This window comes from Prinia subflava, chromosome 23 (genome assembly GCF_021018805.1).
Source record: "Prinia subflava isolate CZ2003 ecotype Zambia chromosome 23, Cam_Psub_1.2, whole genome shotgun sequence".
Taxonomy (NCBI): domain Eukaryota; kingdom Metazoa; phylum Chordata; class Aves; order Passeriformes; family Cisticolidae; genus Prinia; species Prinia subflava.
The window spans coordinates 4,692,798-4,716,179 of NC_086269.1; the positions used below are offsets into that span (position 1 = coordinate 4,692,798).

The following is a 23,382-nucleotide window of genomic DNA, read 5'->3' on the forward strand; positions in this document are numbered from 1 at the left end:
CACACTTCTGCTAAACAGGCACAGACCTGCCCCTTCCTCCCCCCAGTCCAAACAGAAACTGTAAATAAATCCATTTTCTCTGCTTCTTCCCGAAAGAGCCAGACAGCCACAATGGCTTAAGTGTGACTCTCAAAATCCAGGCATTTCACAGACACTTGGGAATTGTCTCCGCAGCTCTTTTACAAGTTACAGTCAAGGACACTTAGCAGTGACAGTGTCACCGAACCACCGCAATCTCAGCAAGAATGGCTCCAGCAGCATCTCTGAGCAAATGCTTTACAAAAATGGTTCAGATACAAAACCAGTAAGAGGTGAAGTAACCTTGTCAGTCTTTGAATTTGATTTGAGAAGCTGCCAAAGTGTCAATAGCAACAGTCACTAATGAGGCCCTAATTCTGCCATCACCAAACTCCCAAATTTCCATTAACTAAGACCCAGGCTTTAAGACGAGGGAGAGGGGTGATGTGTGTGTGTGTCTTGGCATGTACAAGATTGAATGCAGTGTCATGAGTGTGAAATACACTCCAAGCAGTGAGAATACTAATGGAAGTTTTATTAGTCCAATTCCCTTTAATACTTTGTAACAAATTATATTAGTCCTTTTCTATCCTGAGAGAGCAAGACTCTCCCCCTTTGGTTCTACTAGATCTGGTGTGTGTCCAGCACCGAGGGCCACGCACAGACTAACACAGGTGCTGGGCTTGTTCTCATTGTTTTGACAGGAGAAAAACAAGGATTATGCATAGAAATGTTTGTAGTGTCAAGGCCTCAGACTAAATTCTTTGGAGCAGGAACTGTCCTCTGCCTTATTCTTGTACAGGAGCCAGACCTGGTCATCCCACTTGGCAGCTTTTGTCAGCTCCTAATCAGATTAGCACAATGTTTGCTCCCATTCTCCTCAAAAACAAAGGGTGGACAGACGTTTTCCCAATCTGTCATTTGACATGTACCTAAAATATTTACAGAGAAAAAGGCTCTTGCTCCTGAGAACAGAGTTAACTCACTGTCAACCAAAACCCCTCCCAACTCCATATTAACAAGTGTGAGAGTATGTCCTGAACTCCAGCCCTGGCCTATGAGTTCAGCCTGACACATCTGTAAATGATCTTCAGCAGTGGGATCAGGCCCAAAGGATCAGACTTGGAAGGGACCGGAGCAAACACCGAACCCGAGCCTCTCTCAGGGCACTGGAGACAGCCCTGCTCCAGCAGCAGGAAACACGCAAAGGCAGCTTGGAAAGGACCCAGGAAAAACCAACGTTCATTCTGAAGACAGAGTTCCAGGTCTGGAAGGAGTCAATGCAAAAATATGCCAGGGAAGAGAGAGGTTTCAGGTGCTCCCAGAGGTACCGTGGGCTGGGAACGCAGGCAGTGTCTCCAAAAACAAAGAGCAGTTGAGAAGGGCTGTGCAGCCCTTGGTGTCTGAGGTGGAAGTTGGACAGAGCTGCTCCCTCCCAGCCCCAGCTCCATCCAGAACTCCTGCACCACCAGCACCACTAACGTGTGTGTCGTGTGTTGGTGATTTTGCAAGAAAGGAAGTGGAGGTGAAGAAAAGCACAATTACCATTTGACTCATTCACAACCTGCTGACAGAGAGCTGCAGAAGGGTGATTACAACACAGAGGCCTGAAGGGATTCTTTTGGTACAAGAAGGACAAAGTGGGTGAGAGTTTCTGCTCTCAGGCTTGAGGCTCTCCCCAGCCCGGGAGCAGGAGCCAAGATCAGCTCTGCAGGGCTCACACAGCTGCGGACGTGAGGGAGAGCTGACACACATCACCAATTAATTCCCTTTATAGAACTGGCCTGACTACACAGGCTCAAAGCTTCCTCCTCAGGAGGAATGTACAGAAATGTCACACACCCCATCCACTCCCAAACCCCCCAGGAAGTTTCAGAAGTGCCATAATCCACAAAGAACACAAGGTGAATCTCATCCTGAGAAATCCATCTGCTGCTCCTGGAAAAAAAACCCTTTGCTGCAAACCCAGGGCTTACCTGAGGGGACAGGGAGGGTCATAAATAGCTTGAGCTTCTCCCAAAATACATTTGAGGAAAGGCAAAGGATTACCTCAAGGGTCAGGAAAATAGTCACTTTTCAACACTGTAAACATGCAGGGTGGCAAAGCTGCCTGCCCCAGTTGCCCCGGCTCGCTCCTCTCAAGACGTTGCCTTGGCTTGAAGCTGAAAGTCTTCCTGTCCTGGGAACAGCTCTGTTTTCCCACCCCTCCATCCTTAGCTGGCAGCTCCATCACAAACCACAGCTGGCTCTGTCCCTCTGGCCATGAAGCTCATTGTCCAGTGATCTGCGCTGGCATAACCTTGGGAAAAGGCAATGGAGAGGCTCTGTTAGATGAGCCCATCCTTAATGAGTGCTCCCATTTCCCACAGAGGGACGTGGTCATGCTGGAGCCCTTTGGAAAGACCCTTCCCTCAGTGGGCACTGGGTTTGTAATGCCCACTGTGTACCCACACTGCTCAGCTTTGAGCATCTCCTGGTGTTCCAGTGTTGGTGTTCCAACAGGACCAGGATCATTGCCTGTGCTGTGACAAGCAGGCACACACCAGCCTGGAGGTGACAATGGCACAAACACCATCCCAGGTGTCAGAAAAACCCAGCTGGAAGCAGTCTCCTGATTCCAAGGGCTCTCCCAGTCCCTGCACGCCACAGCTCTGGTACTCACCCAAATCCCCAGCTTCCAGCTCCACCTTGAACATCTCACAGTGTCCTCTGCACGTGTCCAGAGGTGCCACAGTCAGGGTGAGCTGCCCACTCCCAACAGCGAAGAGGCTGTGCAGGCTGTAGCTCTAGGATGGAAGGAAAAGATTTCAAAAGCCTGGCCAGCTTTCCTTGGCTCTGTCTGCCCAAAGCAGGGACAAGTCACGGCCTTGCAGGCAGGTGAGACACAGCAAACACATTTGCTGCTCCCCCAGTTACCAGAGGATCACAGAATCTCAGCTGAGATGCAAGGTGCAATCTCAGCTGCATGCAAGGCTTCTCCTCTCCTCCACGGCAAAGCAGGGCCTGCACATCCCCAAAACTCAGGAAAACACAGAGGAGGAGATCAGGCCAGCAGCCTGAAGTGTCTCAGAACGAGTGAGACTCTGCCAGAACAGCTCCTAAAATGCAACTCTTAAAACAATTCTGCCCAACTGTGCACAAAAAGACCTCACCCAACTATAGAGCAAGGGTAGACACATGAATGCAGCAGGCAAGGGGTGCTGGAACAAGATGATCTTTAAAATCCCTCTGTTTCTGTGACATCTCCAGCTGCCAAGGGAGATGGGCACAGGGTATCTCCTGCCCCAACTGACACAACTGCTGGGAGGCACAGTCACCTTGAGATGCCACTTTACACAGGGGTGGACAGAACTGATACAACCCCAAATGCTCCTTTTCAGGACTGTATCAGCTAAAAATACCCTGCAAATCCCACAAAAAAACTCAGAGCTGCTGGGAGACAACACACAGACAGAAAGAAAATGTCTCTGGAATGAATCTCTCACCTTATTCCCCAAATCTGGATGGCGGATGAGGAAGCAGCTCTCTAGGGACACTCTCTTGGGGAAGGACAGCAAAGAGGAAGCAGGGAAAAATTCCTGCAGAATCCGAGATTTATTCACGGACTTGTTCCTAAACAAACCAGCCCATATTAAAGAATCATCATACAATGATAATGTTTGCATTTAAAAGCTGCTTTCCAGATAAAATTCTTGCCAAACTTTCATGCTTGATAAACAGCATGACAAAGTAACCCTGGGAGCGAGAAATAAAATTCAACCTCAGCCTTTAAACCTGTGCTCCTTCCCACTTTCCTCTGGGCTCCTGTACCAGGACCACGTAAAGAAGGAACAAACAGATCTTGAGGGATACCTGAACTTAATTTCCCTCCCCTTTTCCCTTAAAATGATCCAAGTCATTGAGCAGATCCATTAATTACAAAAGATGCAGAGAAGTGGCATCAGACACAACTGAACCCACATGGCGAGGCAGGGGGGATCCAAGGCAGTTCTCTACACCAGGAAATGTAACTGGAAAAGGCCAGGTGGGGTTTGTTATTATTACATGCCTGTCTAGGGGACTGACATGATTAATTCTTTTGTACCCTGACCATCCCTCTATCAGTGCTTGCTCTGAGACTTTAGAGAGCTCTGAATTGTTCACACTAAAGGCTTTGGCAAAGAGCTTTTGGTTAACAGGGGCAGGATTAGAGCTGACCATATCTTCTGCACAAGACCAAACACAAATTGCAGGATTCTTTGACCTTCCATTACTACTCAGTGTTTACAGAAGTCATGGCATCTCGTCAGTGGTGGAGGATCTCCACCGAGCAGACAGAGGTGATAGAAATGTGAACCAGCTGCCTCAGGTGATCAGATCACAGCCCAGATGATTTACAGCCTGAAGAACAGGACCAGGCAATCCCTCATTAATTTTATCTTATAAAGGGAGCAATACCTGGAGACCAAGCCACAACTCTCCATTTTTAGTGCAGAAGTCTTGTCCTCAGAACAAACCAGTGGCAGCAAGCAGAAGCAGCTTGTAACCCATTCCTGTATGCCTTCCCTCCAGTTAAACTGCAACTTGCAGGCACTGGTGCCTCACACAGGCAGAGCTTGAGCACCCCTGCAGAAAGGACGTGTCCATCCATCACTTGTTTTGTCTGACTCACCAGGGAAAGAAAAATGGGCAGCTCCATAACTCAGCTGGATTTTCTTCTATTATAACCTCTGCCAGTTCTGGATCCTGGGACTGAAAATGCTTCAGTTCTTCATAGGAGAGATGCTGCCCTGTCTTAAAGAACATGAAACAAAGATAAAAGCTGCACCCCCAGGGCTGCTCCCATTTCCCTGCCACTAGAAAAAATCCAAGAGCAACAGCCACGTGGATTGCTAAGTGTCCAAATACAATGATCATTGGTCAGAAGAACAATGCAGGGAGCTCTCTCCTCCCACACCTTTACATTGGGGTGAAATGTCCTCTTAGCCACATGTCCTGAATGAGCAGTGGGAGTTCGTGGGTGAAAATACCGGGCAGGGGTTTTGGGCTCGTGCTGTTCAAGAGTTTGGCCTCACCACCCAGCCTCACAAATCCCTGCATTACCTTGATTAGAAAAGGCTGATGCCTCTGGAGCTTTTCTGAGAGCTCTCTGAAGTCTGTCACTATCTGAAGGCTTTTCACAGCAGAACAGACTGTGCAGTTTGCAGGAAGTGCGGAAGTGTTCTGTCTGCAACCTGCTGCCCACCAGTCCTGGCATTCTGGGGAAGAAACAAGGGAAACCTGTTTAGTGAGAGCAAAAATGGAATGGAAAGGAGACAAATTCAATGATAAACTCATTATCCCTAACATGAAACACTGAGATTTTTTATAGTTTCTGATGGCTGTAACTCAAAAAGAAGCAGCTTCACCAGGCAGGGAACTGGAGGGAATGTTTCCAGCACATTTTGGAAATACAGCTAAAGGTTGTGAGCAATGGGAGAGCTTATGGAAATTACATTTCTCTGTACATGAGGCACACAGGCTCAGCTACCCTTCCATGAGCAACAGAAGGATGGCAACCATCATATGTGGTGTAATTAAACTGAAACAAGTCCATAAGCAAAAGAGCAACCCGAAAGCGTTATCAAGGAGATAACACCCAGTAAACAAAAAAAGATCCAGGTTGGAAGGAATAATTCCTACACTGGTGTCATGAACCCTGCTAGGACATACCTGAAATCATCACCCTCCTCTCTACCACTGTGTTAATTTAGAAATACTTTTTGTCCCAGGCAATGGTTATCCAGTCTCTGATGTGCAGAAGATGCTGGGGAAATGTCACATTTCACCAAGACATGCTGCTACTCATTTCATTCATCCCATGCTTTGACTTGAAGATGAAATGGGGAGAAAAGTCCCAGCACAAGCAACCCCTGGACCACAGCCAGATTCATTCTGAATTCCAAAAACTGTTGTTACACCACAATCAGCTGAACTGGCCTACAATGAACACTGCATATGTTTACATCTTCAAAAATTCAACTTTTACATGAAAACACAACTTGATGCCTATATCCAGCCTCAAACTTAACAGCTTTCCCCAGAAAACAAAGAAACATTAAGAGAAGGGACTTGTTGCAGCAGGGAATGGGCAGGACAGTGCTGCACACCCCATGCATTTCTGTGCTAAAGGATGTGTAGAGCAGCCATCACACTGAAAGGGTGTGGCTCTAATTTACAGAATCACAGAAGATCAAATTCCAACTCCTGGCCTTGCACAGAGACAGCCCAAACTCTCACTCTGTGCCTGAGAGCAGTGTCCAAACACCCCTGGAGCTCCGTCAGCCTCGGGGCTGTGCCCATGGCCTGGGGAACTGTTCAGTGCCTCAGCATCCTCTGGGGGAAGAACCTTTCACTGATATCCAATCTAAACGCCCCCAACACACATTTTATATTTGGAGATACAGCAGCAGGTTGTGAGAAATGGGAGAGCTTAATGGAAATTCCACTTCAAACACAGATTTTATGGCAGTGACAGGCCTGGTTCTGCATCCTTAATCCAACAGGAGAGTCTTAACTTAGGCAGGCAACAAACCCATCCCAGGCCTGATCTGTGAGGGTGGGTCAGGAAAAACCCAAGGCTGGGACACATCTCACGTGAAATATCCAGGGATCTGTCCTCACCAACAGGCCCACCCTGCCAGCACACATCAAAACAGCTCCAAAGTCTCCTGGACACTGCTGCAGGCAAACTCAGAAAACAGAGGGGATGGCAAAGGGAGAAAGAAGAGTGAAGCCTGGCTGAAATATCAAGTTGGGAAACAAAGATGCACAGCAGCTTTTTTTGGGGAAAAAAAATGCCACGCACAACCTGTCTGCCACTGCAATTTCCAGCCACACTCATGCTGGGCTAAGAAGGGATGAACAGCACTTCAAAGGAGAGCTCTTGCTTTATTTTCCCCTCTGACATCTGCAATGGGCCACGAGGAATGTTACAGAGGATTTATGTTCATTGGGACATAACAACAAGGAGCAGACTGGGATTCATTTTGCTTCTTTCTTGCTGAGTATTTCCAACTCCCAAATGCTGCATTTCCCACCCTACTGCTGGGATATGGACTGAAAGGGATCAGGAGATAATTCCTAGTCCTTCTGGAAGACGCATCTACACTGCTTTCAGGGAAAGGGGAAAAAAAAGGCAAAACAAAGTGTAAAATCTTTCTTGCAAGCAGAAGTCCCACTCCCATGAGAAACTGCTCCGATGTACTTTCCCTCCCTGCACACAAGAGAAAAAAGAAAATCTTTGTTCCACTGCCTGTAGAAAGCTTCAGTTTTACAACAACAAAAAAACTCAACTCACAAAAAACAGCTGGTCAGTGACAGGAAACAAAAGGCTGAAAGATCTCACCAGAGAAAGGGCAGTCGCTGTGAAGAGAACAAGAAAACATCTCTCTATGGTCTGTCATCAGACGGGGCGTAGCAAGACTGTAATTTCTCTCTGGGCAAAACTCAGAAACCTCATCCCTAAGCATTAAGCATAGTTGTCCCCAAATTTCCCCTCTGGGCTCAGGGCAGTACCCCACGGAACAGGATACTAATCAGCTTGACAGTACAGAGCTTGATTCCTCTTTTGAGCCAGGCTGGGATATTTGCATTCTCAATTGCTCGATTCAGGAGGTGATTTCTTTTCCCCATGAATAACCAGAGCAGAGCACTGGTTGAGATGCATTTCAAATGCTGCAAGTGGGGTTGTGGGATTTTTTTTTTCCTAGTAATTAATCTTTTAGATTTATTGTGGAGGGTGTTAGTCTGTGCACCAGCATGCGTGTGACTGGCATGACAAGTACAGGCAGCGCCTGCCCTTCCCAGGGAGGGCGGGAGGAGAGATGGTGCACGGAGGAGCCAACTGGCACTGGGGACCAGGGCAGGATTTTACCCAGGATGCTGATTTCCCCTCCTTACCCTCCCTGCATTCCTTTTACATTATCACCCTGTCTGCCCAGACACCCTGGGGATTGTTCTGGTGGAAGCCGAGCTGTCTGTGCGCACACACGGCTGCTCAGGGATGCAAATGGAAGATGCTCTTTTCACTCCAGCACAACCCTCACACCATGGTCCCATCCACTCCCATCCACACGCTGAAGGGCTGGGCGTGGGCAGTGATCCCTGAGGAGCTGGAGAGCAGGAGAGCAGCTGTGGCAGTGACACATCCAAGTCGCCACGACACCACACAAGTGTGGCCAACTTCTCTCTGCTTTCTTACCCATTTTTGAGGGGCAGCCTTCAGTTTGTTCAACAGAACTTCAGTTCCCCATTGGCCATAACCACCTAATATTCCCTTTTATGTGTTATTATTTCTCCAGAACAAAAGCTGCCTTCTCCCTCATGTCAGGAGAGCTCCTAGCAGAGCCAGGGCTGGGACTTTCAGCTGCTAACACAGCACAGACCAAGAGATAACAATCTTTCCTTAAAACACATCTATGATTAATGCTACAAGGAGTTTATGACTCTACTTTCCACTATGCAGAAAAATAATTTTCAAGTCACCATCAATTTAAAATGAGTACCCCGCCCTTCTTGGCTGTTTTCACAGAGGATCTCCCAAATTTTTGGCTGCCCCCAGCACTAGAGAGGGGTGTGTGTGCACAGCCCCAGAGATGCTGGGTGTGGATGATCAGATTGTAAACTCGAGGTTCCTGAGAAGACCTGGCCCTGCTTCTGCCCGTTGCAGCAAAGCAAATTAACTTATGGAAACTTGCCCACATGGATCTGAGAGCAGGATCTCAACAAGCCCTGCTCTCTTCAGGGACCATATGGAGGGCGCAGGATCAATCTGCCAGTGCAGCAGGTTCAAAGGGAAGCCTCTAGCAGGGAGAACTTTTGTTCCTGCAGGATACAGAGCCAAGGGCTGCTCCTGACCCTAACAAAGTGTTCAAAACACAAAACCTCCTGCTTGTAGCACTGCAGGTGCTGAGGCAGTTTGCTGGCTCCCCACCAAGCTGGTTTGCTCCCTAGCACAGGGGGCTGAAGCAATCTCCACCAGGCAAGTGCCAGCCAGTCTGGTCCCAGGGAAGACCCCCCAGGACTTCAGAGCCCCCCAGGTGTTGTGTCCATAGGGGCTGTTGCTGCCATTGCCCACAGTAACTGTGGAAGCTCCCCAGAGGACTGGCTAATGTACTGAGCAGCTCTACAACCCACAAAGGCTGGTTCCACATCCCAGATTCCTCTTTCTGAGGATGAGACTATTCCCCAGACCCATCACATACTTCACCAGGGCCAGTCCTAGGAATATTCAAACAACTTCAGCAAGCATCAAATGAACTCAGGGCTCCCAAGAATGGCTGTGCACTGAATATTCCCCAGACATTTCTCTGCCCTTTCTTGTAGGTCCACTGTACAAACCTGGGTGTTTCATTAAAAGGGGATTCTGCCCCTCTGCCCTGCTCAGGTGAGACCCCACCTGCAGAGCTGCCTCCATTCTGGGACCCCAGCACAAGAAGGATGTGGAGCTGCTGGAGTGAGTCCCAAGGAAGCCACAGAAATGCTCCCAGGGCTGGAGCCCCTCTGCTCTGGAGCCAGGCTGGGAGAGCTGGGGTTGTTCACCTGGAGAAGAAAAGGCTCTAGGGAGACCTCAGAGCCTTTCCCAGTGCCTGAAGGAGATCCTAGAGAGCTGGAGAGGGATTTGGGACAAGGCCTGGAGTATCAGGATGAGAGGAAATGGCTTCCACTGCCAGAGGGCAGGGATAGGTGGGATATTGGAAAGAAATTGTTCCCTGTGAGGTGGAGGGCCCTGGCACAGGGTGCCCAGAGAAGCTGTGGCTGCCCCGTCTTTGGAAGTGTTCAAGGCCAGGCTTGACAGGGCTTGGAGCAACCTGGACTAGTGGAAGAATTTAGGCATCAATTCATGATCACAACCTATGACACAGGTAAATCCCATCTTTTTCACTTTACAGATGTAGGAATTCCAAGCTCTGTAGTTACCAGGTGGCACAGTTTGCAAGAGGCATTTGCAGCACTTTGTTGCACAAGCACTGTTTCGCAAACTCTATCTTGCTAAAATTCTTCACTAGACTAAAAATTAATTTGACCATTTATAATGTCATGTCAAAGTCAGGCTAAACTGATGGGTTCTTAAGTAAGTCAGGCAGGAAACATAAGGATTATTAATTACAGCCTGCAAGTCTTGATTAAGGACTGCATCACAGTGGGGTTTTAAATATATACTACAAAGAGTGTCCCTGTTCAGCACAAGATCCTCACCCCTCCCTCATACTGAACTTTTATTGTAGCTCTGGGTATACTGAATATATTTATGCCACGAGAAGAAAGTACCTCCCAGTTTAGTTCACACCATTTTTAGGAACAGCTAAGAACAAAATAACAGCTACAAAAAACCCCATCAAGAACCCCTTTATTGTTGTTCTGGGTAGAAGTCAGCAGCTTGAAGAACTACTCGTTCATCTCGCTAATGGGTAACGGCTGCTCCACCAGCCCAGGGATCATTAGTCAACCTCGAGCAAAGCATGAAAATGATTCTGATCCAACCAGACATTGTGAAATCAAGTCTGCTGAGCCGAGCCCAAGAGGAATTCACAGTCCACTGGGGCAAAAGGGCATTATTTCCAGGAGAAATGTGCACCTACCAGTCTCAACAATGGAAGGCAGGGACCAAGCTGTCAGGAAAGCATCCAAAGCCCACTGCAGCTGCACCTCTGGTTACCTGCCCCAGCGACAGCTTGTGCTGCATGAGCAATCTGCCTCAGAGGAACAGCTTTGGAAACAAACCCCTCCCAGCTGCTGTCACCTGCCTGATGGTGGCCTCAGCCTGTAAAAGGTTTGACATGTCTGTGTCACAAGTGCACAGAGAGCTCTGCCAGGCTGCTAAATGCCTCTGCAAGAGACCACCTATGGCAGATGCTCTTTGCAGGGAGGCGAATCCAAAGGAAGGATTCACTCTGCAAAGGAGGAGACAAGAAATTTTGGAGGCTTCACAATACAGAAGTAAGAGTATTTCCACAGCACCACAATGGGTTGGGGTTAGTTTACTCCCAGCTAACCCAAATAAATAGCGCACTGGCTGAACCAAGGCCAAAGTAACAGAGAGTATGAACAGCTTGGCACCACCCTGCCCTGCAAAGTCAGCCGTTTCTTTCCCCTTTGAACGAGCCAACACATGTCTGCTGGTTGCTCTTAGGTTATATCATAAAAGGGTTGTTTACACACAAAAGATCAGATAAACTGGCAGCTGTGCAGTGATGGGAGGGAGCCCTGCACATGCTGTGACCCACAACCCCCCCCAAATGCTTCAGCCCCCAAAGCGGGTGCACGAGAACACGCACTAAAACGAGCAAAAACCAGCTCAGTTCTGCTTAGAGGAAAAAAGAATAAAAAGTAACATCCTTTGAGAGCCAGAGGAGAGGCAACAAGTTAGAAATCAGACCCTGCCTTACCTCCCAAGCAGCCTTATTGTGCAACCCTTCATTCAGAGCAGGCCCATGCTCCTTGGGCTCAGGAATCCCTGAGCCCCACGGGTCAGAGCGAGCATGAGCTGCAAAGCCCATGGGAAAGGCTGGATGAACTCCTGGGTGCTCAGCTCACAAGGAAAGGCTGGATGAACCCCTGGGTGCTCAGCTCACAGGGAAAGGCTGGATGTACCCCTGGGTGCTCAGCTCACAGGGAAAGGCTGGATGAACCCCTGGGTGCTCAGCTCACAGGGAAAGGCTGGATGAACCCCTGGGTGCTCAGCTCACAGGGAAAGGCTGGATGAACCCCTGGGTGCTCAGCTCACAGGGAAAGGCTGGATGAACCCCTGGGTGCTCAGCTCACAGGGAAAGGCTGGATGAACCCCTGGGTGCCCAGCCATGGGAAAGGCTGGATGAACCCCTGGGTGCCCACACTGCTCTCAAGAAGCAGCAAGTCTCCATGCAAGGCAGGCATGCTGGATGCTTCCCTTCTGCACAAAGCTGTGCCAATGATAAAAACACTCCAGGGCTGGAGTGAGAAAAGCACAGGGAAAAATGTTTTGCCTGGAAAGGGTTAAGATCAGAGAAGAGACATGAGCTGGCCAAGTGCCAAGGCAAGCCTCCAGCTAAACCCAAGGTGGGCCAGCCAAGAGGCAGAGGCTGCTGCCCTCTCCCAGTAACCAGCTGCTGTCCTCCCCCAGTAACCCAGCCTGCTGTGACCCGGCCCCACAAATAGCTCTGGCACCCAGCAGGCTTTAGTAACAAAGTGACAGGCCATTTACAAGGTGTTGCTAAACACTGCTCCTCCAGCTGGGCTCCTTTCTCTACAATAATTACATATAAACCTGTAAACATGATTTTAGCCCTCCTGGTCGAGGCAAAAAGGGTATTTAACACTTCTTCTCCGAGCTGGGGATAACTTGCACAGGCTCTCTTTTCCAGCACTGAGATCCATGTGTGCTTTGTCTGATTTCAGGTGTGCTGAGCAGTTACTGACCCGGCTGATTCTGGGCTGTGCAGGATGAGTGTCATTATCAAAAGCAAAGCTGGATTCTCCTCGAGGTCATTACAACCCCTGCTACCAGGACAACGTGCAAATTGTCACGTTGGGCCACAGCCTGTTCCCCACTGACAGACCTGCTCTGCTGAGGTTTTTGAGCTGCAAGGACTGAACTTACCATGGCCAGACACAGGAGTTAATGTGAGAGCAGCTTAATGCTCTGCTCATCACATCATTGCATGGCTGGCAGGGAACAGTTACCAACCAGCTGACATCAAAAATCATACTTAGATATTAACAAAGCTATAGGGATGACACAGTTGTGAGGGGAACAAAAATCAGGTAGAGTGACCACCAGCGTGGTTTTAAAATTTCTGTTAAAAGCATAGAAAACCCCTTTTCATTTGGCTTTACTGCAGACTTTGAGAGCTCATATATTACCTCCTAATGCCTGCAGGGAGAGAGGAGCACTCGTACCCCTATTTTGCACCAGAGAACTGAAACACAGAGGGAATTGTCCATCCCAGCCAAGGTGAGAAATGAATCCACAATGCACAGGTTCTAGTTTTTCTACTGAAGAGTATTAGATAGCCATGAGTTAACCCATGTGCTCATCAAAATACACTGTTTTCCTTAGAGCAGGCAGACCCAGAGGTCTGACAGCCCCCTGCCTCTCTGGGTTATAAAGGAAGGGCTGATGTGCCAAGAGCCACAGGCCCAGAGCAGCCAACGTGACCCAGCACCGGGGCTTTCACAAGCTCTGCATAAACACCAGCTCAGGAAGAGTAAATGCAAACCACATTTCCACAGACCTTTCCCCCAACCACAGGGACCTTGCCCTGGGAAAACAGCTGGAAGAGAGGCACAGACCCAAGGGTCTAAGAGTCAGCTATCAGGGAACAAAGGCTGGGAACATAAGGTTTAATACGGGAATTGATCCGGGGGGAAAAGTCAGCAAGAAAGAGAGCACAGAGACAGGCAAAAAAGGAAATTTACTTTGGACTCAATCCTATAAACAATGCAAGAGAGTTTTGTGGATGCTGCTCCTCACCTCGGCTGCTCAAAGGTCCACCCACAGCCACTGACAGACATGCAGCCCTTGTCACCCAGAACAGCTCTCAGGTGGAAGGGACAAGGATGGAGGGCACGTCACCATGAGCAGGAGGGAGCGGGGAGCACATCCTGCACCTCTGCACCTCCCAAAGCCTCACCACCACCTGACTGGAGCTCTTGGCTCTCAGGGGAAACCCAGCAACTGAGCTGCCCTTGTTCTGCAACACAAACCTGGCTGCTCAGCCCACACCTCCCAGCAGACCGAGCTCCAGCCTCAAGCCCGGACACAGGAAAGCTGTCCCAAAGCTCAGGAGGGACAGCACAGCCCAGGCTGCCCCTGCCTGCCCAGCACAGAGGAAGGAGCCAGACCACCCGTGTGCCCACGCCGGGCTGGGCCGTGTCCACACCACGCAACGTGTGCCAGCACTGCCGGTGGGCCACGGCAGCCTCAGCTGACAACAGGTGGCTTTCAACAGGAACAGCCCGAGCTGGCTTTGAACTGCTGCCCGAGCACAGAGAGCTCCAAGCTCCATCCTCAGCCCCCTCAAAATTTTCTTCCCAGAACCTACATAGGGAAAGGAAAAGGAGTCTGTACGTCGAGTCCCTTCATTAGTGGTTTTCTCTGCTGCTCAGGCACAGTGCAAACATCCCTTCTATCTCATTAATGCATATAAATATCTCCAAGGGATGCCAAGAGGATGTGCCAGACTTTTCCATGGTGCCCAGCAAGAGGACGAGGAGCAATGGGCACAAACTAAAACGTGAGGAAGAACTTCTTTCCATGGAGGGTGGCAGAGCACTGGAACAGCTGCCCAGGGAGGTCATGTCTCCCTCTCTGTCCACATTCCAAACACACCTGTTCCAGGTGACCCTGCCTTGGCAGTGGGGCTGGACTGGGTCACCTGCAGAGGTCCTTTCCAACCCAAACTATTCTGGGATCCTGTGATCAGAGAACACCAGACCTGCCTACAAGACCTCCTGGACTTACATCAACAAACAAGACACAAGACCCAGCTTTACCCTTCCCTTCAGCAGACCACAAGGCCAAAATTAGGGGCAAAATAATACAACACACACAAAGCAGGGCTAAAAGGGTTGGGAGAGCACTCAGCCCCAAGCCATGGAACTCCCTCTTGCAGATCCCTGCTGGATGGTTTCACCAGTGTCCTCTCAGCAGCAGGCTGTGACGGTGACACCAGTGTCACTGGGACAGTGTCGGTGGCTGCAGCTGCCTGCTGGGAAGCCAGGACATGAGGGATTCCCACAGGAACCCAGCCAAGGTTCAGGCTGGGTGCTGCACTCTCCCATTCAAATAGCCAGGGTCTTGTCCAGTTCCTTTTGCCGAGGCAGGATCAAAGTCACCCCAGCCAACCCCAGTCAATCTGTTAATGGGGACACGCTGTGGCTTCTACCACAACCTAATGTTGTGGAAAAGAGAGCAGGATCTGCTTCCCCCCTCTCCTCTTTTTCCCAGAACTGGATTGTTGCCCACCCTATTGCTCATCGCTTCTGAAGACTTACAGGACTTGCAGAGGCACGAGGGATTTTATGTGCATTTAAATAACAACATTGCATCCTTCCTCTCCATCCATCCATCTTTCCCTTTTCCCTTGCTCCTCTGGATGTTTCCTCACCTCCTCATCATTCAGCTGGTTTTTCCAAAGGTAGACCAGAACTGCTCCTGCTCTTGTTTATCTTTACAAGGAGATGCTCATCTCTTTAAGGGTTTCAGGCAGCCTTTGTCCTACAAACCTTTTGCTGTGCCAAGGAACCTCCCTGGGCTCTTCTCATCTAAAGAGACCCCATAGTATCTGAAGGAAGAACCTATCAACTTTCCAGACAAAATCTGCCTGAACAAATACAACATAAACACAGAATGGTTTGGGTTGGAAGGGACCTTAAAATTCATCTCACTTCAGCCCCTGCCATGTGCAGGGACACCTTCCACTATCCCAGGTTGCTTCAAGCCCTGTCCAGCCTGGCCTTGAAAGCTTCCAGAGATGGGGCAGCCACAGCTGCTGGGGGCAACCTGTGCAAGAGCCTCCCCACCCTCACAGGGAAGAATTTCCTCCTAACATCCAACCTGCCCTCCTCCAAATTTAGGCCATTCCCCCTTGTCCTGTCACTCCTGGCCCCCATGAAAAGTGAAATGAGCATTAAAATTCCCACTGGATTCCAGCTCAGTACAGGAGCAGGGGGGCGATCACCCGTGGAAAAGCTGGAATGCAAGAGATAAGCAGGCTGCTAATGTCAAGTGCTTATCAGAGCCATCTCCTCACCTTTGTTTTTCACTCCCAGAGATATCCCAATGTACGAGAAAGAAGAGGAACAATGGGGGATACCCTGTCCCACCCATACAAATTGGAATCAGCAGAAATCCCATGTCAGCGTCATCGGAAAACAGGGAGGGAGAGAATGCAGAATGGTGCTGGCATTTCAGGGAGCCCTTTTTAGCTCTGGCAGGAAGGTCAGAGCCAACACAGACAACCCCAGCACAATGAGGTGCCCAAGCTAAATATAAACCTGACAAGGGCACGGCTACAGGAGTTTGTTTTTACAGTGAGCTGCCAGACCATCAACACTGTGCCACAACCCTGCTCAAAATAATTCCCAGCTTTATCATCACTGACAGTCTTTGTGTTCCAGCAGAGGCAGACCCCAGGCTTGCACCCACCTGCCAGTCTAAGTCAGTGAAATGATTAACCAAGAATGAGAAATAGCCAAACTTTTCCACTTCTATTATGCCATTCTAGGAAAATCTATGATGTTGCTCTCCTGTGATGAGATCACCTCACAGGGAACCCTTATCTGACTTCCTCACACACACACACTGCCCTTAATGTCACATAAACATGACAGCACTCAATCCCCCAGGCCTTTCCCAATCTGCCACTTGGCAAAAACTCCTTTCCCTTAAACTAGGCCACAAGCTGAGGGTTTTACACTTTGCTCACAGATATCAAAATTTGGTTGAGAAATTGGTTTTGCCTTACTGAGAAAAACCAAGAAAAGGTGACATTTCCCCAGCAGAGCTAGCTCAGTTCTGGTTCTCAGAAGTGCAAAGATTTCTAGAGGAAAGGGAACTCTTGTGGAAGAAAGACCCGAGGTGTTAAAAGCAAGGAAAAGAGAATGTGCAAGAACAAAATTATCCAGTTAGAGATAAAATATGCTTCAGTCCTCATGACACCAGAACTCAGGGTGCTATTTTTAAGTACAGTGGTAGGAAAAGACAAAACCATGATGCCAAGCCAGCAACACATTTGTGGTGCCCTGGAGACGCTCGAGTGACTCGCGTGGCTGATATTTAAGTTGGTATTTCTTGCTAGGCTTATGTTACAGCAGGGAAAACGTTTCCTTACTCTCCAACATGTACTTCTTGGCAATGGGCAGGGACAGCAGCCGGATGTGGCCGACGAGGGAGCCCCAGGCCTGGGCTCTGGAGAGCGGCGCTTCGGGCGGCAGCGGGTTGTAGGGCTGGATCACCAAGTACACAGTCAGCAGCACCAAGCCCAGCGTGAGCAGGCCCTGCCAGGGAAAACAGCACCGAGTTAATCACACTGCAGGGAGCTGAGTGTCCTCACACCCTCTGCTGCTATCGAAGGGCTGTGGCTGTGCACCACAACATGAACACTTGTATTTTTGCTGTGTCTCCTCGTTCAGCTGCAGTGCTATTTATGTACACAGAGCTGACACCAAGTTTTATTAGTAGGGCTGTCCAAGGATGAAATTAAGCAGCCTTCAAACCCAAGCCACACAAACAACTCTGTTCCTGTGTTTTAGCACTGCAAATAATCCAGCATGAGATCAATGAGGATTATCTACAGATAGTTCCTTTTCCTCCCTACCTAATCAAATAAAAGCTTGCACTCCTGCCATGCCTCTTACACAAGGAAAACCCCGTGGCTTTTGCAAACATCCGTCAAGCCTCGAAACACTCTGGCAGAGTTGGCACCAGCTCCCTCCTCCATACCAGAATCCCAAATAAGCCTTTAAAAGATGACATGACGTATTTCTCCCCCGGCCAAAGTCAAACTGAATCAACAGCAAAAGCAAGAACAGAAGCTGAAAGTTCAAATTTGCAGTTTCCTGTTCTCCTGCTTCATTTTACAGCTTTTTATAGGACACGAGGAAGAGAGCTGGAATTTTTTCCAAATAAACCCCATTGCAATGGATTTGTAGAGATGACACTAAAGTATTACTGAATATTATGTCAAAGTGGGAAGCTTTTCAGACTTGAAGGAAACATCTGGTCTAGTGGAAGGTGTCCTGCCCATGGCAGGGGCTTGGAACTAGATGATCATTAAGATCTCTTCCAACCCAAACCAATCTAGGGTTGAATGATCTTAAACCTACCTAACAATAACATCCTTTCACCCACTTTGCAAAAGTGTTTACAGAATCTTTTAGTTAAGGCTTTTAAAACATTTTTCTACCATCAAGCATGATGATAATAGATTTATTTCATAGACCAGAAGGAGAATAAAGACATGTAGAAGTTTGTGGCAGGGTCAGAAACAGAGCCATGTTCACTTCATTACTCAACCCTGAACTTCAAGAATCTCTTTCCTTCCTCACATTTCCACTCAGGATGCCAGCACCAGGAATCTTAGTCTGAAAAATCAATCCAAATCTCATTATTTAATAATTTATGGGAGAGGAAGATGTTGACAATGTGAATTTACAGCACACATGAGCAATTTCAAATTTTGGGCAGCTGTCTCCTGTTGTCAAAGCAGCTCATAGCATGAAGGAAGGAAGCTACACTTCACAGCTTTTTAGGTACAGATCTTGGAAAATTCATCAAGAAAGTGCAATGGGAAGTAACAAGCTCAGGTGCAAAGGAGAACCCTGACCCTCAAATGCTGTGTTCAGGCACCAAAGTTGTCTTACCTTGTAGAGAGCCACTAAGACAGGGTACCGTGGAGGGCCCCTCTGGGGTTCGTTTCTTTCCAAGAGCTGCTTGATGAACTTCTCAATGGCTTTTTCTGACATGCCACACTGGTGGCCAGTCTGCCTCACCAGGTCAATGGTCTCGGAGAGCTTGTCATAGATGCTGAGCTCGTTGGCCGAAAGCTCCATGGCCTCCCAGGAGAAATCCCTGAGGAGAGATGGGTTTGTTAACAGGAATGGGCTGCACAACCCAACAGCAGCGTGTGCACAGCCATCCCAGGAATGTGGCAGTGCCCACGAAAGCAGGAAGGCTCCTCTGGAGCAAACCTGCTCCCAGCCAACAGCACAACGTGGAGCTGCACTCCTAATAGTCTCTGCTGGCTCAGGATCTCCCACCGACTCAAAGGAGCCGTGAAATTTCCTGACAAGAGCAGAACCGGCTGAGATTCGCAGCTTATGTAAATGAACAAAGCTTCCCAGAAATCAATGAAACTCCATTTATTCATCTGCTCCAAATGAATCCATCCCGTAAAGCAATTGCTCACCGAGTACAAAAGCCAACAATACAAAGCTGATCATCACACGCAGCAGCCCCGCTAAGCCCTCCTGTGCTATAATTTCACTCGCTTATTTTAACCCAGATTTGTTTTCCTTAAATCCCCCATCAGCAACAGGGACAGGACAGAGACACAAGCAGAATGTGTGGGGCAAAGTTCAGCAGTTTACAGTTTGTTTAAATTTTCGCAACCTGATGTCCAGGCCAACTGATTATTGAGTAACAGCAACGTGAGAGCAGCTGCTCTGCAGGCAACAAAGCCCCCACCTTCCTCTCCAAGTTGGCCTGCAGGTCAGAGATGCCACAGAACTAAATATCCCAGCAAGAACTGCATTGTGCTGGGTGACAAAATGGCATCTGACAGCAAATTATTTCACACTTATAAGGACACACCCACGACAGATCAACATTAAGTTGCAAAAAAAAAAAAAGTATATTCCTCTACCACTTCCACTCTGCCACAAAGGGCTCTTTGAGAGCAGCTGATGGGTTCAAGAAAAAATGTAAAGAAATTGCTGGAAAAGGTACAAGCTGCCAATGTGAGAATCACATTGTAAAAAAATTTCCCACTGCCTGGGAAAAACACTGGCACTGCCTGGGGGAAAAGGCAGAATCTGTAGAGTTTTGTTTTGCCTCTTGTTTCTGAGCTGGGTAACACTAACCTGATCAAACTGGGCCAACTGGGAGAGAGTTTAGCAGTGCTCTGCCCTGAGAGCACAGCCTGAGGATCACCACATAAAAAAACCAGAAACACAATGGATAATCACAGCTGAAAATTGAAATCACGCTCCTGTCCCCATTTTGCTCTACAGTTTCCTGGCCCCAGGAACCAGCTCATGAATCCAATTCACCACTTTGCTCCCCAACTTCTGTCCCTGCACTGTGAGAACTGAAACTGCTCGCAGGGCTCTGCACGCAGCCTGCCTGGGAAAGCACAGACCTGCTGTGCTCACCTGAGCACACACCGAGCAGCCTGAGTAACAAGCCACCTAAACTTAGATTTGCTCAGCTGTAATTTGTTCTGGCTGCTCCCACAGCACAAACCAGCCATAACTCTGTGTATGGATAGAACAAGAGCCATGACAAAGTTCAGATCTGAACTCTGATTTGCCTGAGAGCTCTCCCTGCCTAAACCACGGGCTCCTACGAGTCACAACTCAAGCAAGGGCAATTCTAATATCTTCATTTTAATGCAACACTGGGGTGTATTTTCAAAAACCCCCAGGTTTCACAGGACTACCAGCTTCAGCAATTGCTCCTCTCCCCACAAGATCTCCCCTTTTCTGCCCTTGCACACTTGTTTATGTGGTCACATGGAGCACCAGGTCAGGAAAATTAAAATAACCCTGATTTGTTTGGTCAGCAGTTGCCTAAGCATTCAACTCCAGCAGTTAATGTCAGATGTTATATTAACATCAGTGTCAAATTTCTAGCCACAGCCACAGAAACACCAAAATAGTAAAAATACCAAATTAAAACCCAACCCTGAGAACATACTGCGCTACATTGCCAGGTTAATTAGCTCCTGGCCCTCTTCTACCAACATTCCTTGCGTTCCATGCAAATATTTGTCCCAGATCTTGCCACCTGAAGAGGCCCATGGGCAAGCAAAGCAGGTTGGGTCAATAATATCTCATATTAACCACTCCAAGACAAGGACTTTTTCTTCTCATCTGGAAAGCACCTGCCACGTACGTGACAATAAAAACAAGCCATTGCTTTACTAACTCTTTCATGCAATATCCTGATTCATGGAACAGGCAAGAGCCAGCACATCTGCAGGATATTAAAGGCCTTTCTTCGCCCCCTCCAGCTTTTCTGGTTACTCTAGTTGCCTGGACACAGTAAGTGGTGTGCTAAGTGGTCTGAAAGATTATCTAGTGTCCTCTGGCTCCCGAGTGCCAAAGCTTTCCCCTGTGAAGCTGTCCCGTGCAGAATTCCAGCAGATTCAACAAGCCTCTCCTGCTTGCAGGATCTGCCTGGAACCACTTATAATAAACATCCCCACAGAAATGCTGTCAAATAGTGTGGTTTCCCCTTTTCCAAACAACAGAAAAATCCTGCTAAAATACAACACGGAGGTATATCCCAGTTCCCACCCCTCTCTATTTACATTCCACTCTGAGCAAACACCTTTGTAGACAACTCCTGTAAATCACAGACACTGAAAACTCAATCCAGCTCCTTGACAAATTCAAGAGTAACTCAATCTTCCAGAGTAACTAAATCTTCAATCTAGGAAATAAGGCATTATGCTCCCACATTGCTAGGAGAACAGACGAGGCCTTAAAAAATAAATAACAACCCATTATTTCCCTTCCTATGCCTCCGATACAAGCGACAAAACAGTAACAACAGGCTACTGTACCCTCTCTGCCACACACACACTGAGCAGGGCTCATCCCTTGCAAACCCCTGAGAGAGAGAGGCCTTTGAACGAGGAACCCGTATGTTATTCTGGTTTTTTAATGAACTCCACCACCCTGGGAGGAAACAGCAGCTCTCTCCACAGACAGAATCAGTGATGGCACTTGGCTCGCCGGGTTTGCACCCCAGAGCCCAGTTCTGCCCACAGACCCCACGGCTGTTAGTCCAAGGCTTTAGAAGGTAAATATTTAGACAGGAACGGTGCTGGAGGAGTCTTTAAAAGGCAAAGCTTGCTCGCCTTGCTGGTGAACCTACAATGATGTACATAGATATAGATATAAAAATATATTCCCATCTGCTTTAACACTCTTGATGCCGCCTCCCTCGCCGTGCCCGGGGAGCAGGTCCCGGCCTTGCGCTGAAACCCCTCCGGAGGGATCCTCACCCGGCCACAGCCCCACGGCCTCCAGAGCAGCCCCAGCCAGGGAGTTATTCTTAAAAATAAATCAATAAGCTGAAGCAGGACACCCCCAACCCCCACTCCCACCCCCGGCCTCCACAAGCCGGGGAGCCCCCTCAGGCCGAGCCCGAGCTGAGGGGCCGCGCTCCGGCTCCCCCCGCGCCCCGCGCCCGCGGCCTCACCCCGCTCGCGTCCCGCCCGGCGGCTCCTCCCGCTCCGGCTGCGGCCCCGCCCGCCCCGCTCCGGCTCCAGCTCCAGCTCCGGCTCCGGCTGCGGCCGCGGCTCCTCCCGCGGCGGGGCGGGCACGGCCCGGCTTCCGGCTTCCGGCACGGCCCGGCCCGGCCCGGCCCGAACCGGGGTCCGTGCACCGCCCGGGGACTCAGCACCGCCCGGGGAGCCCCCAAACCGCTCGGGGAGCCCCAACACTGCCCAGGGAGCCCCAACACCGCCCGGGCTCCGTGCACCGCCCGGGGAACACTGCCCAGGGAGCCCCAGCACCGCCCGGGCTCCGTGCACCGCCCGGGGAACACTGCCCAGGGAGCCCCAGCACCGCCCGGGAAGCCCCAACACTGCCCGGGGAACACTGCCCAGGGACCCAGCACCGCCCGGGCTCCGTGCACCGCCCGGGGAACACTGCCCGGGGAACCCCAGCACCGCCACGAGAATATTGCCCAGGGAGCCCCAACACCGCCCAGGGTACTCCAGCACCGCCCGGGGAACCCCCAGACCGCCCGGGAAACCCAGCACTGCCCGGGGAGCCCACACACCGCCCGGGGACCCAGCACTGCCCGGGACCCCTCACACCACCCAGGACCCTCAACACCGGCCCAGCCCCAGCACCGCGCAGGGCCCTCAGCACCCTGCTCAGCCCGAAGCTTCAACACCCTCCAGAACCCCACCAACACCAGTCCCTCCACTGTCCCAAACACCCCCCAGGACCCCCCAATACTGCCCTGGAACCACCAACACTTGTCCCGAGACCCCTAAAAATCCCCAGGAACCCCCAACACCCAGCTCGGCCCCAGGGCCTCCCAGTGCTGCAAACATCCCTTGGGAACCCCAACCACCCTGGCACCTCCCTGGAGCCCCCCAACACCCACACCCCTCCCCGCTGGCACCTCCAATGCCCCACTGAGACTCCCTGCACGCATTTCAGCCCAGAATATGGAGATCTAATCCAGCACCCATCTCAGTCTGTGATCATCCTCAACCCAGACCAGCCTGAGCCTCCCTTGGATCATCAGAGCTCCTCAGGACCCCTAAGACCCTTCCCAGCACACAAATGAGCCCATAAATACCTTGAGACCACCCCCAGCAACTGCCTGACCCTGTCATTACACACAGACACCCCACCAGTACCTACCTGAGCCCATAAACACCTTCAGACCACGGTCCAGCACCTGCCTGATCCCCCATCACTCACAGACCCCACAAGAAACACCCAAGCCCCCCACCAGCCCCTAAAGACATCCCACACAGCACCCACATGAACCCTCAGCATCTTCCTGCACACCCAAGACCCCCAGAACCCCCAAAATCTTTCACAGCCACATCCCACAGCATCCCTAACACCTCCCTGCACCCCCCAGCACCCCATTAGTCACCCCAGCATCACCCC

At 49.9% G+C, this 23,382-nt stretch overlaps 1 protein-coding gene across 1 annotated transcript; it reads right to left on the reverse strand.

The window, feature by feature from the left end:
• Window positions 1–4: 4 nt before the first annotated feature.
• C23H6orf89 (chromosome 23 C6orf89 homolog) lies at window positions 5–22,075 on the reverse strand. Its single transcript, XM_063418409.1, has 8 exons — window positions 21,947–22,075; window positions 18,382–18,589; window positions 16,851–17,016; window positions 5,101–5,255; window positions 4,670–4,791; window positions 3,504–3,630; window positions 2,681–2,804; window positions 5–2,317 (listed from the first exon to the last, which is right to left on the reverse strand). Exons 2-8 carry the CDS (start codon window positions 18,568–18,570, stop codon window positions 2,232–2,234), a joined length of 969 nt encoding a protein of 322 aa, XP_063274479.1. The 5' UTR covers window positions 18,571–18,589; window positions 21,947–22,075; the 3' UTR covers window positions 5–2,231.
• Between the last annotated feature and the right edge of the window lie 1,307 nt (window positions 22,076–23,382).